General features: G+C 37.7%; 1 protein-coding gene across 3 annotated transcripts in view; it reads right to left on the bottom strand.

Annotated features, from left to right (window-relative positions):
- nhsl2 (NHS like 2) overlaps nt 1–15,824 on the bottom strand; it is a 209,044-nt gene that overhangs the window by 84,568 nt on the left and 108,652 nt on the right. Inside the window, exon 1 of one of the 3 annotated variants that reach the window (XM_015385491.1) lies at nt 5,997–6,142. The exons of the other annotated variants lie outside the window; for them this stretch is intronic. Coding sequence (XP_015240977.1) covers nt 5,997–6,021 — 25 coding nt within the window. The 5' untranslated portion in view covers nt 6,022–6,142. Of the gene's footprint in view, nt 1–5,996; nt 6,143–15,824 lie in introns of those variants that run through there. 3 annotated transcript variants of the gene reach the window in all.

Below are 15,824 nucleotides of genomic sequence, written 5' to 3' on the forward strand. Positions count from 1 at the left end.
GGGTTAGTTTATAGAAACTGAAGAATTGTCATTGTCTCCTTATTATCTCCTCTTTCTTTCATCTTTTCTCTGTTTTTTACTTTTTCTTCTTCTGTTTTTCTGCTCTATTTACATTGCAGTGTCCATATAAACTGTAAAATTCCCTGCATAATTATAATAAAGCAATTTATATGCATGAAACAAGTGGAGCAATATGGCAATTGCCGTACTGCTACACTTGTGAAAGTAAAATCTGTTGGGCTTTTTTGGCATCAAGACAGTTATTGTTATTGCCAAATTGCCAGACAGGACACTGTTAAAAAAAAAATGAAAAGGATCAAATAAAAAGGCTATTTTAAAGATATTTTTCAGTAGAAAATTAATGTCTCTTTAAGAAAGGCTAAGAAAGCCTTTGGCGCATTTCTTCCCCCTTTCTCTAATCCCATTTCCTGTCAGATTTTTTAAAAAAAATAACAAAAATAAAGGCCCCTAGGAAATAATAAAATGATACAACCGTAGCCCACCTTTTAATGTAACTTAAGGGACTGGAGAAACAACCCAGAAAACAAAAATAAAGATTACAGAAATTCCTTTTGCTGCAGTAGTGAGATGCAATGAGGATACAGGTAAAACAGGCAACAGCTTTAAGGGAATATTGTTCCCTTTTGTATTTTTTCCTGTTTTTACACAGTTTTTTAATGGTATTTTGCTTTTTTTTCAAATCATTATGATGAATAAACTTAGAAAACATGTATAGGTATGGTGTGTAAAAATAAACTTTTAAACCAAGAACAGTATTGATTTAATTGTAACAGCAATTCCCAAGTAGTATTACTTATAATGGAAAATTTGCAGTCTGGAGGGATTTGCTAGGAAAATTCACCATGGCTAGATAACCCTACCTCTTTACCGTCTGTAATTATTGCTAAAATGATCAGATTGCAGCTGATGGAAGTCTGACCAATGAATAAGTTAGAGTTTTATTACAATGCAAGTGTAGATAAGTAACATTTATGTTAGGATGAATGTGACGCCTCCATCTGTACCTGAATTTCATTCATCCAGAGAAACCCATAAAAGTTAATACAAAAAAGGAACAATTCTAATATCAATCCCACATTTTCTAATCTTTCTTTCTCTGCTTTCACTCCCCTTTCAAACCCGTCAACGCTATCCATCCAAACCTGCTGCTCGGCCACATTTAGCAACTCATCTGCATAGAAATTCGATGAGCCTTGATTTCTTCCCCCTTCATTTTCATAATAAATTGTGCAGAAGAGCTAATGGGCCAAAATCTTTTCAGAGTGTGATAAAGAGTAGTATATGAGTGAATGTTCTATGTGTAACTGAGCGCGATTATAGGAGCATGTGAAATACTGAGGGAGAGTGATGCTAGCATGAGACTGCGGCTGTGTGTGCTTTGGTCGATGTTTCAACACCAGAGTGTTATAGGATCAAGAGGAGAATAGTAACTGTTTGTGTGTGTTATATGTAATCAAAACAGCGCTATGGAAACCACTGTAGCTGAACCTCAACCAGAAAACACTGCAAGTAACACAAGCAAAGTGTAATTTACCAGCATTCATGGAAAGCAATCTGTAACCCAGCAGAGACTTTAAATCAAAGTATGGAGAGTTTTACAGAGTAGATTAGACAAGCTGAGGGAGCACACCTTGTTAGTTTGCTATACCAGGATTAGTATATGACAAACATTAATTAATTTTAAGAAAAGGTTTTGATCTGAGGTATAATTATTGGCCTCATCTGCCTATTTATGCTGTAATCTTATACTTTATTAATGTTCTGCCTGAATAAAAGAGTTATGTCTCTAAGCTGTGCATATCAAAGGCTTTTTCTAGCATCCTATCAGATCAAGGTGTTTAAAAGACGATTTAAAGCTTTCACAGTCTGGTTGTCACATCTTCTAATTTACGACAACACTGGTTCTCTGTAAAGTTATGCTTGCGTGTCGAAAGTGATGCACAGATGTTTCCTTATGTAAAGCTACCAGGGTGATGACATACAGAGGATATATTCAGATGCCTTCAGGTTGAAGTAAAGGAAGTCTTGGGTTTAGGTTTTCTCCATTTGGTTGGCTTATTTTTCCTAGGTATTTTAACATCCTAAGTCTAAGAACATGTATGATAGATTTAAGATGATACATGCATGGTTGTCTCTCTATAGACATAGCATGTGGTACAAGTTGACTTTCTTGAATGGCTGGGGGTTTAAATTAGGTAATGGATAAAATCTGGAGTAAAGTATTAGATGGATTAGATTTGAGTTATACAGGGTTAGTGTTTGCAATATCGTCTCATTGTACAAATTTATGCTGATTTTGCACAGTTTCTTAGCTCATGGCTGATGCCCCTGTTCTGCTGCACTGTAGTCGACCAACATCCTGGACGATTTTAAAATTCCCCCCTGGACATTTTTTTAAGTATGAAAAGTAGAACATGTCTGGGAAAAAGAGGACGTCTGGTCACCCTACCATATCAACAATTTTAATCTTTCAGTGAGTGAGTGCTTGTTGCTATGATGCGTCTTTGCTCAGCAGCTTCGCTCGTTGTAAACCAACCAATCAGTGCACAGCTCATCTAACTATTCATGAGCATACCATAAAAGGAAGAAAACCTGTCGTTTCATTCTAGGGCTTTTAACCAGGATGCATTAGGGCTCATAGAACAGCAAACATGCCATTTCAGCCCAACCAATGTTAACAGTCCCTATTCAGAGACCATAAGCACCAGCACCAAATACCCTATAGAATCATTCTATGACCCCTTTGAATAACTTACAGTAAACAAAAGTAGCAGAAGAAAAGAGATTGTGCTGCGCTGGAAATATGATGCCTCCAGGACACTGAGGAGCGAAGCTGGAATCATTTGTTATTTGTCAAATACTTCTATAATAATGCTGCATTAGACACATTAAGAAAGTATACATAAGACCTGAATTTTCAGTGTTTTTGGAAGCAAACAAGACCCTCATTTTATGCTGTCATGGGTAAATCTATGCTTTTAGAGACCAGAGTGTTTTAAATTCCAAAAATAAATCACCCATGGGCTCCGAACAGCAGTGGAGTTTGCAAAGCATTAGCCTGCTACATGTATTTTAAAGTACATATTATGATAGTTTTAAAAAACGGTCAGTTTCAGATCTTTTAAAACTTTCCATTATATCAGGTGGTCTTTTTTAAAAAGCTTGGAAAGAAACAGCCAATTGACCAGGATTTTCTTCAGCTGAGGATAAATGTACACCCTGCAACCCCCTCCCCCACCCCTTGCTGTTCACTCCTGGTTATAAAGCAGGCTTTGAAATGTTTCCGTTTATTCCATTTTAAAAAGCAAAGAAGTGAAACAAAACACCGTAATCATGGCCAGTGATTACTTTAAGCATGGTAGTAATATTTCATAGGTAAAGCAGGCATGTTACAATCTGCATGTCTTTAAGCTTACCAGCTGCAAAGGAGATAAAGAAACTGCTTAACCGACAACAGATGCTTTTGGGAGTTGAAATGGGAGTTTTAAGAAGTTTGCTGTGTTTCCATTAGGTCTGAGGCAAATTAACAAAGAACAGCAAAACCTTATTGCCGTCATACGTCATTGTTGTCATGACATCATCACGCATGCCTGTAATAAACCTGAAGTAGAGACTGCGATCCACAACTGACCATAGATCAGTAATGGAAGAAAATAATGAATGTGTTGTGCTCATTGAAGTTGTTTTTAGGGTAAAAGGTCAGTTTATAATGGCAATGCCGCTTGCCGCTACATGATCTGTACCATCAACTCATTTGCGCATGTGCAACCAGATATACATCAAGTTGCCCTCGCAAAAATAGAAAGCGTACTAAATCATAATGCGTTAAAGGCTGATCATGTATTTCTTGAGAAAATAAATGCCTTAAAATCCTTTCTGTTTTCCCTGATCTGCACTGGAAATGATATCCTATGCTACTTCCGGGAGCTAACTTCTTCGGCTTTGAATATAAACATACTACATACTGCTGTTTATGAGTGTTATTTTTTCCTTTTGTGCTAACCTTATGGTATATAGTGCGTTATCCAAAGAAAGAAATTACTTAAATGCAGATAAACATGGTTTAGACATATTTTGTGGGACTACTCTGAGCATGTCCCATGATGATGTCAGACAAGCAGTTTAATGGAGAAAAGGTCAAAAGCATCAAATTACCTCAGAAAAGTCATAGAGATGTGTAGTAGCATTCTTTAGTGACCTAAGGATAGAAATAATTTGTCATATTCTTGGCAGCATAGGCTGGCTTTACTCCTTTCTCACTTATCTGTTTGCTCCACCCTACGCTGATTATCTCTCATTAGATCCACCTGTTCCTGCTGCTATTTATGCCGCCGGTTCCAAGCCATTGGTGCCAGATTATTTGAGCTTCAAGCAAGACTAATTCTATCGTTCCTGCATGTGTTTTTTTCTGCCTGCTTCTGCACCCGGACCTCTGAGTTTTGGCTGCCACTGTTCTGCTGTGTTTTGCCTGTCCTTAGTTACCAGGCTGTTACCTGGATTCTGCCTGTTGTGAAACTTGGACCAGTCTTCTGACCGCTGCTTGGATTACCCTCCTGGATCCTTCGATTCCTCTGCATACACCGGCTGCTGCAAGATGCTGCTCCTCTTCTCACATGCATCACTGGTTCCGGCTCAGTAACAAACAACGGAGTTCCGCTCCTCTGGACTACACTCCTTCTTCTGGGCACAGGCTGAACTTTGCCAGAGTTTCCAGCCGCACGCTACCTTCAATAAACGCTGTTTAATATATCACTGTCTGTCTCGCCTTAATTCTGGGTCCCATATTCTGAGCCTTCTGACATAAGTACTTTTAGTATCATCATTACATCATATAAGGTGACCTGGATGAATATGTGCTTGTACATGTGCAAATGAGCCGATGGTGCAGATCGGGTATTGACATTGCTTCCAGCCATGTTTACACCCATAATGGGAACATCCAGGAAGACGCCGAAATAGAAACAGCTCATCAGTCATGTGAAGTAAAGGTTTGCTACGTCAGAACTGTTCAGGAAAACTGTATCCATCTTCCATTTTGCTCATTAACCCTGATTTGGAAAAGCCAAAAACCACCTAAAGCAAGCGTAAAAACTTGTTTTGTGAATTTAAGGGGGTTTATTCGAATGTTGTGATTTCCATTAAGCTTTTCTGATGCGATACTTCAAAATCCCCAATAGAAAAAGCTGATGAAGATGCACCTAATGTCAGCTTTTTATTGTCACATTAGGTAGAACAGAGGAGTAACAAAAACCTTATACGTCTTTTACAGAGTTTAAGATTTTGTAATCCACATCCAAGTTTGGAATATAAATATTAATAAAGAAATGTTATAGAAACTAAATAAGTATGTATAAAATCAATCAAGTCTTTTACATACGGTTAAATCTCCAATACCTCAATGCCTACTATTTTCAAACCCAAAATAAGGTGGACGAGAAGCGAGAGCTTTAAAGCACAGAGATCTTATTCAAAGAAACTTGTCAGGCATGCCAACAATTGTTTTTACATCTTAAAGATAAATATCTATTCTCAATTAGACTGAGGATAACAGCTCTCTCAGTTTTAACGATAATAGTTTTCTTAATATATCAGCCTTTTAATTATTTTTTTATGACAGGAGGAGTGTGTACAATTCATCCTGATAAAAATTTGTTTAGCAGTGCCTAAACCATGGGGGAAAGAACAAAAAGAAATGCTACCCCACAAAAAAGGCTCTAAAATACCTTTTACTGGTATGTTACTTATGCTGCTGACAAACTCTTGTGTTTTTTCCTTCGTGCACATAAACACTGACCACCTTCCAACGAGGTTCACAGAGAGAACAACAATAAAGCCCTCATAAAACATTAGACCGAGAAATGCAGCCAATATTAAGGATAACATTCCTAAGCTTTGCTTATCTTAATTTAACATTTCGCTGTAACCCTACAGCAACTTTTCTACATTTCCTTTAAAGCATTCCTGAAGTCTCTTACCCGGCCTGCTCCATAAAAAGTCCATGTTTGAGCTTCTAGATCCCAACTCTGAGCAGGAGGCTTAGATCCATGTAAGAAGAGAGAAAAAGACGAGTGAGGCCGCTAAAGTAAACCCAGTGACTCATTCAGGCCTGGGCTGCAAGACTATCAGTGGGGAAGTATGAGAGAGGCAAGGACGAAGCGGCAGGAGAGGCGGGAAAAAGATCCAGTGGAGGACGGGGACAGCTCGTTTTCACTACTGGTGTGAGCAGAGAAAGGGAGGAAACTCTCGGTGCCGGCTGCTGAGCTTCACCTTTTTTTCCCTCTCTCCCTCTCCATAACGTTTCCTCTTCTTGTTTCCTTACAGCTGTAGTAAGGACACATCAAAAATGTTTAAAAATGTATAAAAAAACAACAACTGGTGATTAAACTAAGTGCTCAGCAAGTTATTCATAATGAATATAATTTCCTATCATTATAAAAGCAAGCATGCATCAGGTGGACATTCCTTATTTTATTCCTAATCAAGGTATTCTCACTGCACTTTTGGTTTGTAGAGACAAAGTAACACTTCTTCAGTGTTTTGTGAAGGTTCTCAGTCATCCAGGTCATAGTGATTCCAAAAAAGTAAAAAAACTAGACTTTGTTTTCAAGTTTGAAGACGTTTCGGTTCCCATCCAGGAAGCTTTTTCAGTTCAAAACGTCAGCAATAGTTACATTTCAGGCAGTCGTTTGGGTTCTTTGTTAGCCTGAAATACCCGACACCTGTCTATGTCTCTGAAAGGGGGTCATTAGAGGGAATTGTTGGTCTGGCTGAACAGGCGAGGTGTCTATTCCCTGGCATAGCAGGAAGGAATCAACACTATCGCTGCATTTTTTAAACTTTTCTGGTATGCTGGGAGATGTTTAGCACTGCAGGAAAGAAATGAATGTAATTACAGTAGAAACGGTAATCCAAGGGTAGAAGCTGAAGTTACACGTCAGCAATAAAAAAAGGCTACCTCGTTCATTACCTCTTTCTTCTGATGTCTTTGAAAGTCTTGAGTTTTCTGGACTTACATTAAATCCCGATGCTAATTCTTCATAGCGTAGAACCCTTTTCTGCACAGGCATGACACCACCTTATGACCTCATCCTATAGAAGCTCTATATGGTCTAGATCTCGGGACTGAGAAGGTGATAACAGGATGGACATGATCAGCATCAATGCTCAGGTAGGAGAGCATCCCCTTACCATTACACTCCCACCACCATTCACAATATTATCAAAATATTTTAGGCCATATCTGACTCTACGGTGTAAATATTGCTAATTCTTTTGAAACATATTTTATTTAAAGTTTCTTTCCTGCTTTCCTGCTATAAGGTTCTTATCCAGTGTTGCTCTGAATGCCTCAGTTATAACAAGTTTTGTTTGAGGATAGTGCTGCCTTTCTATCGTCCCAACCCAGCCAGCCCTTCACCTCTGATATTAATAAGAAAATTTAGTCCAAATAATTGCTGCTCACTGGATTTCTCTTTCCACACACAGTCGTCTTTAACTCCAAGAGACAGTCGTGAATGAGGATTCCAACAGATGAAATCCTACTGAAACACTATGATCAGCCTTATGACCCCAACGTCCATTCAGCACCAGCATATTAACGCTGGAAATGTTGGAAACCTCTGAATACGTCTAGTTTGCTCCCTTTTTTTTAATCGTGACATTCGTCGCCAGCCTTGTTCTTTTCCTTCCTTACCTCGACTTCCTGAAAACAACAGAGGTGACAAGGGGACTGGCAATCAGCCACTCTCTCTATGCCAACTCCAAATCAATCTGACAATACCAGTTAATAACATTTGTTATCAGAAAGCAATCAGTATCTGGTTTCTGTCACAATGTCACTCGACACTCCACTGCACCCAAACCAGAGCTGCACAGTTACCATTTCGTCTGCGGCTGCAACTCACTGGCTCCAAGGAAACTGGGTTTGAAGCACAGCCATGCAGAACAATAACAGTTGCAGAGGGGAACAGAAGCTCAGCAGTTGGTAGTGTTTTAATCAAGGAAGGTTAAGGTTAAGGTTGTCGCAGTATAACAATAAAACTGGATATTTGACCAGAATGAAATGTGTTTCTCCTTGAAGTTTGTTACCATCTCTGCTTTTAATGCTGCCATTCAACAAAGAGGATGTCTTCCTGTGCAGCAAACCCTTTTAAAAAAAGGAGCGACTCAGACATGCCAAAAAAGGAGTACCGTAACATGCATACCAGCAAAGTAGGTTCCTGATTATTCTGCACGGGTCCACACTCCATGGTCTGTTTGTATCTACAGTTATTATTATGATCATACTGCACTTATTCTACAATCTACATCGGCTTTTTCTAATATTTGTACACTCTTTTGAACTGTGTATACATAACTATACGGTACAATCTCCCTCATATCTTTAATATTTATGCCTTCTGGTACCTGTGATATTACATTTCTCTATTACTTTCCAGCAATACACCTAATATATTCCAACTGAAGATAAAACACATATTTCTTTTCTATTTTTTTATGTTCTTGATCCTTGATCCATCCAACATTTCTTGTAACTTGTATAATAACATCTGTTGCTGGTAAATAAGAAAATAAGACAGACTGATTAAATAAAAAAAAAGAAATCAGATGTAGTTAGATTTGGAAAATAAATGCTTATTTGTTTATAATCTTTAAGAATCTTTAAATTAACAAGAACCTTTGTGACTTATGACATTAGCCCTTAAAAACATTGCTATGAATGATAGCCCTATTAGAGATACAGCAAGACTTGTGCGACTTGTAGCTCTGATTGCAACATTTCTGACCTGACACAGTCTGTAGAGCTAAGGTTTGCACTTTTTAACCTGGTGCTACATATTATTTAAGTACTTTGTCTCCAAATTAAGAACATCAAAACAAAGACAAAGATAGATTTTCCTTTCCTTTCCACTTCCCCACCTGCTAGTTCAGTAGGAAGCATCTAAAGAGCTAAGTACAGATTCAATTTCTGAAAAAATGCAAACTAATATTTTGCTAATGGATCATATTTGAACCATTTATTTAGGATTTAAAGTGTTTTGATCACCATACACAGTCAATTTACCAATAGAAGTGACCTTTCTAAGCAGAGTCTCTAATAACTGGGTGACTCAAATAGTAAGGATGGGTAGTTATCAATTGAGCTGATGTGTAATTGAGTTTCGAAGAGGTTTGAAATTGATTTTATGGATCATAAACATGGTCAATGATTGTGTTTGTCTGGGCTGCAAAAACCCTCCTGCATGATGCTGCAATTAATGAAACCAGTTCCCTCAGAGGAAAAGAGATACTGGCGTTACAGTCCCTATGCAAATCTTAGGAGAGCAGAAAGGACACCTGGCATGCAGTTGCTATTGGATGGCTGATTGGGATTAATATGAGTGCTGGAGAAACTTTAAATAAAAGAGAATAAAACTGGATGTATTCTCTCTGGCGGTGCAGAGCTTGCATGTAGATAAAGCAGTGTACCTCACCCCACCAGCAGCTGGTATTTCTCACCGCTTACCACCCGGTATTTTGGGCTGGGATCTGTTTTCAAGTTCTAAAAACAGATTGTCATGCAACATCTCTCAGAATGACGTCGGTGGTTGTAAAAAATGTCAGGATGCTGTTAGACTCAACTATCTTCCACTAATTCCACTGATTGCTCTCACATCACAACTCCATCTGTCTCCTTTAGCCGCTAATTCTCCCCCCATTTGTGTTCATCACATTTATAAGTGTACATCTTTAAAGTCTGTTTCAGGGGTTTCTGCGGGTCATTAAAAATAATTAAAAGTCGTTAAATTATAATTTTTTTTTAAATTAAGGCCTGAATTGGCATTCAAATTATTTAAAGTAGATTACTGTGTGTCAGGTTTCTGTTATGTTTTTCTTTTGAGTGTTCAGTCTTGCTTTACTCCTTGTTTTCTAGTGTTAGTGGTTTTATTTTTATTTTGCTGTGTTCTTTGTTTTTTTCCAGTTACTGTCCTAGCCTGGGTTCTGTTATGTTTTCTTTTGAGTGTTTAGTTTCCTTTTCTCCATGTTTTATAGTCCTAGTAATTTAATTAACATTTTGTTGTTATTTCCAGTCTTCCAGGTTTTTATTTGTTGCTCTCTGCTGCCCTCTTATGTTCTCCTTCTTCCCTAGCTCTTTCCCTCTCTTGTTCTGTGCACACCTGTTCCCAGTTTCCTCATTAGCCCCCTCTTTGTCTCAGTCTCCTTTAAAAGACCTCTCTCTTCAGTTCCCCTTTGCTGGGTCCTCGTCAAACACTGCCTAACTTCGTCAAACACTGCCTAACTTTGTGAAACTTCCTCCAACTCCATCTTCCTGAGTCTTCCTCGTTGTGACAGTTATTCCCCTGATGTCTCCATGGTTTCTGGTTTGTTTTGACTCCTGGTTTCATGTTAGTTTGGACTTTGTTTTCATTATTGGATTTTTGGATAACCTGCCTTTGTTTTCAGTTTCCCTTTCATTAAATCTAAAGAAATTCACATCTGCCTTCCTGCCTCTGCTTTTGGGTCAACAATCCATAACCAAATCCTGACACTGTGGCCTTTAAAATTTTTATTTAAAAAAAAAAATTAATCAGATATATCATATCGCAATATATTTGCACAGAACTACTTCCGTTTGATCGTAAAGCTGTATGTTGAATGGGAAAATGCTAATTTCAATAAAAGTGGTTGAAAAACGAGGAATTCGGGACATGGTTGCAATCTATCGACGGTAGACATGACAAATGCATATATGTATAATGCCGTGTATATATGAGAGTCATGGGTACCTGTTGATGGCATTAAAACTATTTCTAAGAGCATTAAAAGAGCATTAAATTCCTGTATTAACCCTTTGTTTGTTGTCTAAATTAGCATTGGTATCCACTGTTTACATCTCTGACGTTATATCAATTCCAATAACAAATAGCCTAAATAGTTCATCCAAAAACCAATTCTTCACATATTTTTCTAAACAATGACCAAAGTGAGTCGTTAACCTGCAATCCGCTCTTTACAGTAAATGGGATTGCTTTCTAGTCAATGAGTCGATGCAATCAGCTGGTTTTCCTTAGAAAACTTTGAACCAATCTTACCGTATGATCTGGTTAAATTGTCTCTATAAAGTGCCTTGAGATGACCTATAGGCAATATAGATATAACCTGAACTGAATTTTGTTTATAGAATAAGTTAATGCAATCAACAGGGCTAATTACATACAATCAGCATTATAAACTGAATATTGGTTTTGATAAGATTATATTTTGGAACATGTATTAAACTTATTTTTTAAATGAAAGTGAAGTTGTAATGATTGGCCTAATTTTTCCAATCAGGTTCAATGTAAAATCTCAGACACAAACTATTATTCCCCTTTATCATTTTATTATGCAATAAACCAGTGGCCACTAAAAATCTTGGGGTGGCACACTGAAACTAAAAGCCATAATTTCAGGTTTTGAATCTACTATTGTGGTGAACAGGCCTTTAGAAATCATAAAGACTTATGTAAACACTTGCTAATATCTTGGCTTGTTGTGTGATTTTTAATCTTATGTCGCTGGCTGTGCATAATGGGATGAAATGCAGAGTTGTTTTTGACAGCCATCTTAGATTTAGTTTTAGTCATCAGGAAGAAAACTGTTATTAGTTTTAGTCACATTTTGGTCATTATGATATGTGATCGTTTTAGTCGGTTTTAGTTAACTAAAACTTAAAAAGGTTTAAATCTAGTTTTATGTTGCAAAAAAAATTAACCATTACAATTTCGAATAACAACCAGAATGACAGCTGTTGCCTAGATACTACAGTTGCTGGGTATAGAATGCTGTCATGCAGTTCAGCATTGCTGTTGGGCGGAATAGTTTGATTTGTAGAATTCATACAAAAGTTTTTATGAATTAATGCCCTACTTTGTAAAGAAAAAAGTCTCACAAAAGTTGTGAAAATAGCAGATCTAGTTCAACACATCATATTGGTTACTATAGCAGACAGACAAGCAGACAAAATGTACAATAAAGAAATGGTTTTAGACATACCATTCAAAAGCAAACACTTCCTGATGTACTATGAATTATGCATTACACAGAGATCAATAAAATCTTCATTAATCCAACAAAGCAAAGAACAAAAACATTCTTCTTTCTACTTTGGCAATTTTGGCTTTATTTCTGAGAATTTGCCCCTTTGTTACCGCTGCTCTGGGGTCAAAATAGATTTAAACTCACAGGGATTTGATATAAAAAAAAATACAGAGAGAACCTACATAAATGCCTTGTAATGCCATGGCAATCCAGACCTAAATTCAATATGCTAACTAAAATGTTGACATATTTAAGGAAAACAGAGAAAATGTTTTAATGACAATACAAGGAAACATTTACCTCATATTTAAATAGATGGAAACAAGAACAATGACAAAGAAATATTCAAAGATCTATGTACCTTTTCATCTTTATCTAAAAAAAAAAAAAGTATGCAATGAAATATTTTATTTGGGTATAATTTAGGGATTTAGTATTGCCTCTTGTAAGCTGGAAGAAATAAAATCTTGATAGTTAGACACAGGGTTTTTTACACCTGGAAGAGGATGATCAGCCACATATAGTTTATTAAGCAGCAATGAAAGACCACCCCTGTTCACCCCCTGGTGGCCCCACTGCAATAAATGCTGAACATACTTCCAAGTCAAATCTCTGATCACAACCACAAATAGCAGTAAGAACAATTGCAAAGACCTTATAATGTTGAACACTTCAACAGTTAGTAGGACTGGCCTAATAGGATCTGACTCACCCAATCAGTTTGGTAAAGTTTAGGTTTGTGATGATAGAAGATAAATAACTCTTTCCTGACATGCCTCCCACACTGCTGGTTGACATGTACACATCATCTAATGCTTGTTATAGGGACCTAGTAGCAATCTAACAGCAGTGTAAGTTGTCTAGGGTCTTCGTCACTGTGAGAGGTAGACTGATCATTAGGGTCTTCATCTGTGTGTTTTATTAGCCAAGAAAGCAGGAAGAATAAGCAACGCAGAAAGAAGTAGTCTGCCCTTTGCAACACAAAAGTATAGCAAAGTATATCCACACACAGCAGAGTGTGACACACCCACCGAACTGCCAAAACATCAGCAAGCAGCGCGCACACTCGCTCCGTCTCTGCTGCTAATGAATGAACAATCCAAAAGCGTTCACACATGTAACGCGCTGTCTGGTGGCAGAGCGCCGACCGGCAATCAGCTGACCTGCTTTAGCACCTGTACGGTTACCATGGCAACAGCAGACCCTCAGCAGCACACGTTCTCACGGTTCTGTTTTTTTCCCCCATCTCTTCCCATTCCTCCCCCTTTTTACCAGTTCTAATTCCCCTTTCTCCCTGCAGCGTTTTATTTGGGTTTTTTTTCCTCCATCAGCTTCTCCATATTCTTTGTCTGTCACAAGTCGCTGCCCCTCATCTTCTTTATCTCCATGTCTAAATCCTTTTCTCTCATCCTCCATCCCTGTTTTGCTGCAGGATGCTGAACATGACATCATCTATCCGTTTGAAAATATCTGAATGAACACCTTCAGGGTGAGCATGTATAGACCCTCATGTCTACTTGAGGTATTTTAAGAATGACTGGATTCAGAAACAGTGAACTGCTAGAAGGTTGTAAGAGAAGTTGATGTGTAAGAGAAAAGCAGGACATAGATAAGTAAGGACACACACACATTCTACATTTCAAAGCTTGTACATCATTACTTCAGGGCTGTACTCCAGCCAACCGGTTAACTCCAAGCTTACGTCATCTATTCAGAGCTATCCTGTTTTCAGCAGCAGATTCTGACATTAAAGGACCCTTTAGTTTGATGTTTCTGTTAGGAAGCCTTCACTGCCTTAACAAACTTTTCTTTTTAATGTAAGAGGATTTAATTCTGACCTTTGGTTGAGAATATGTTTCTATTCATTGTCTAAACTCAACAGCTTTTATGAAACCAGTAAGATCAGAAAACGGGTTGCTAAGGGTAAGGTTTGTAAAAAATCCTGGTGTCAAGTATAGTGGAAAAAACAGAACTGTAAAGTCTTGTAAGGCATATGTGCAGTAGGATTGGGTGCCTTTTTAAACTAGAATTCATACGTTATTTGAGTTTCCATTAGAGTACCACCCACTAGTGGCATGGCACCGAAATTACAATGTTTTAAATGTTTTTTTGTAATGTTGTGTACATAAAGATCATAATCTAAACATTGTAAATGTGAAAGAACACAAAAAACAAGGACATGTTCAATGGATGGTTGTGATGTACCAGAGCCGTTATTAATAGCTTTCTGGGCTTTCTTAAGTTTTTCACTCATTTTGAGTCCATTTATTCCATTCGACTTGACAATTAAAAAAAATGAGAGAAGCAGACAAGTGGAGGTTTTCTTTTAGAGCAAGTATCAGTAAGGGGATTAGATCCGAGTGAGTGGGGAGGAATGAAACTCTCACAACTTAATTTTCTTAACATTTCAGGTTAGGTTTGTTGCTCACCATAGATACGAAGAAGGTAGATCACACATTAACAGACATGTTATTGCAATTGATCCTTGGAATGCTGGCATTTGAAGCAGCTAGAATGTTCATTGTGGATAAGAGGAAAGACATTCTGTATCCCTGGAATGATTTATGGATTTTTCCTGTATAAAATTAAATGCTCAGATGGCTTGCCATAAACAAGGAACTGAGCAGACAAACAGCCAGACTAAGATCACACATATTTGTCTAAATCATTCATCCCTACCTTTGGTTTGCCTCTTATTTGTTTTGCTAATCCAAAGCCTTATCAATTAAAAGCAAACGATCTGACATTCTCAAGCAGACAACTTCATGGGTCCAAGTGAAGCACACTATTAGATGACAAAAGGCACCTTTGGTTCAGTGGAAGGAATCTGAAAGTCAAAATCTATTTTCCAATATCCTCCTGTCACATGCCGGTGTACCCTTGGGTAAGACCCTTAAGCCAGAGTTGCCTATTTAAATTCATTGTAGCTGTACTGTAGAGCTCTTAGTAAACTCAGTATGGCAAGAAAACAACTATAAAGTCAATCCATATTTTATATATCAGAGGAAAAAGCTTATGACTAAAAGCTCCCTTAAAGCAGGGACGTTCAGGGAGAGAACTTTGTTTATGCTCTCTAGAAAAAGTCATTATAGGCAAGAGGAAGGTTACACAATAAATTGGTCGCCAGTCCATCACAAGGCAACAAACAGGACAAAAACACAAGCAAACACACTCTTACCTAAAGAACGTTTAAAGAAACCAATCAAGAAGATTCTCACTGTTATGCTGCAGATGTAATGCTCAAGTTTTGGTTTAAAAAAATATTGCTACCATAAGAATGGAGAGCCTTACTGCTGTCAACATTATTTTCTCAACTTTTAGCTGTAGTACGATATCAGCATCTCTCACAAAAGACCCAAACTGGTGATGCATTCAAATAATATACTTGTGTTTTGGCATAGTGAAGGCTATAGTAAAACATTATCTAGATCGCCTCTAGTTGGCTTGCAAATTGATTGAATAACACACTGGCAGCTTTGATAGCTGGTTTACTAAGAGGTATTATTCTCTAGTGACTAAAAAGTCACTAAACAAGGAAGCTGGTTATACACTTCATGTGTCACCAGTTCACACTTTGTATCCAGTGCAATTTTCAGCTGGTTGGATTGAGTTTCACTCCAACAGAACCAACAGAAAAGAAGGATTTATGGCTTTCTAAGAGTTACTAATATATCGAGCAGCACAGTTTCCTCAAATCCTGCAGAGCAAAGACGGCTAGGGCTGTAACTCCCTATAAAGATTGA

Source organism: Cyprinodon variegatus, unplaced genomic scaffold, assembly GCF_000732505.1.
Source record: "Cyprinodon variegatus isolate N-32 unplaced genomic scaffold, C_variegatus-1.0 Scaffold341, whole genome shotgun sequence".
NCBI classification, from domain to species: domain Eukaryota; kingdom Metazoa; phylum Chordata; class Actinopteri; order Cyprinodontiformes; family Cyprinodontidae; genus Cyprinodon; species Cyprinodon variegatus.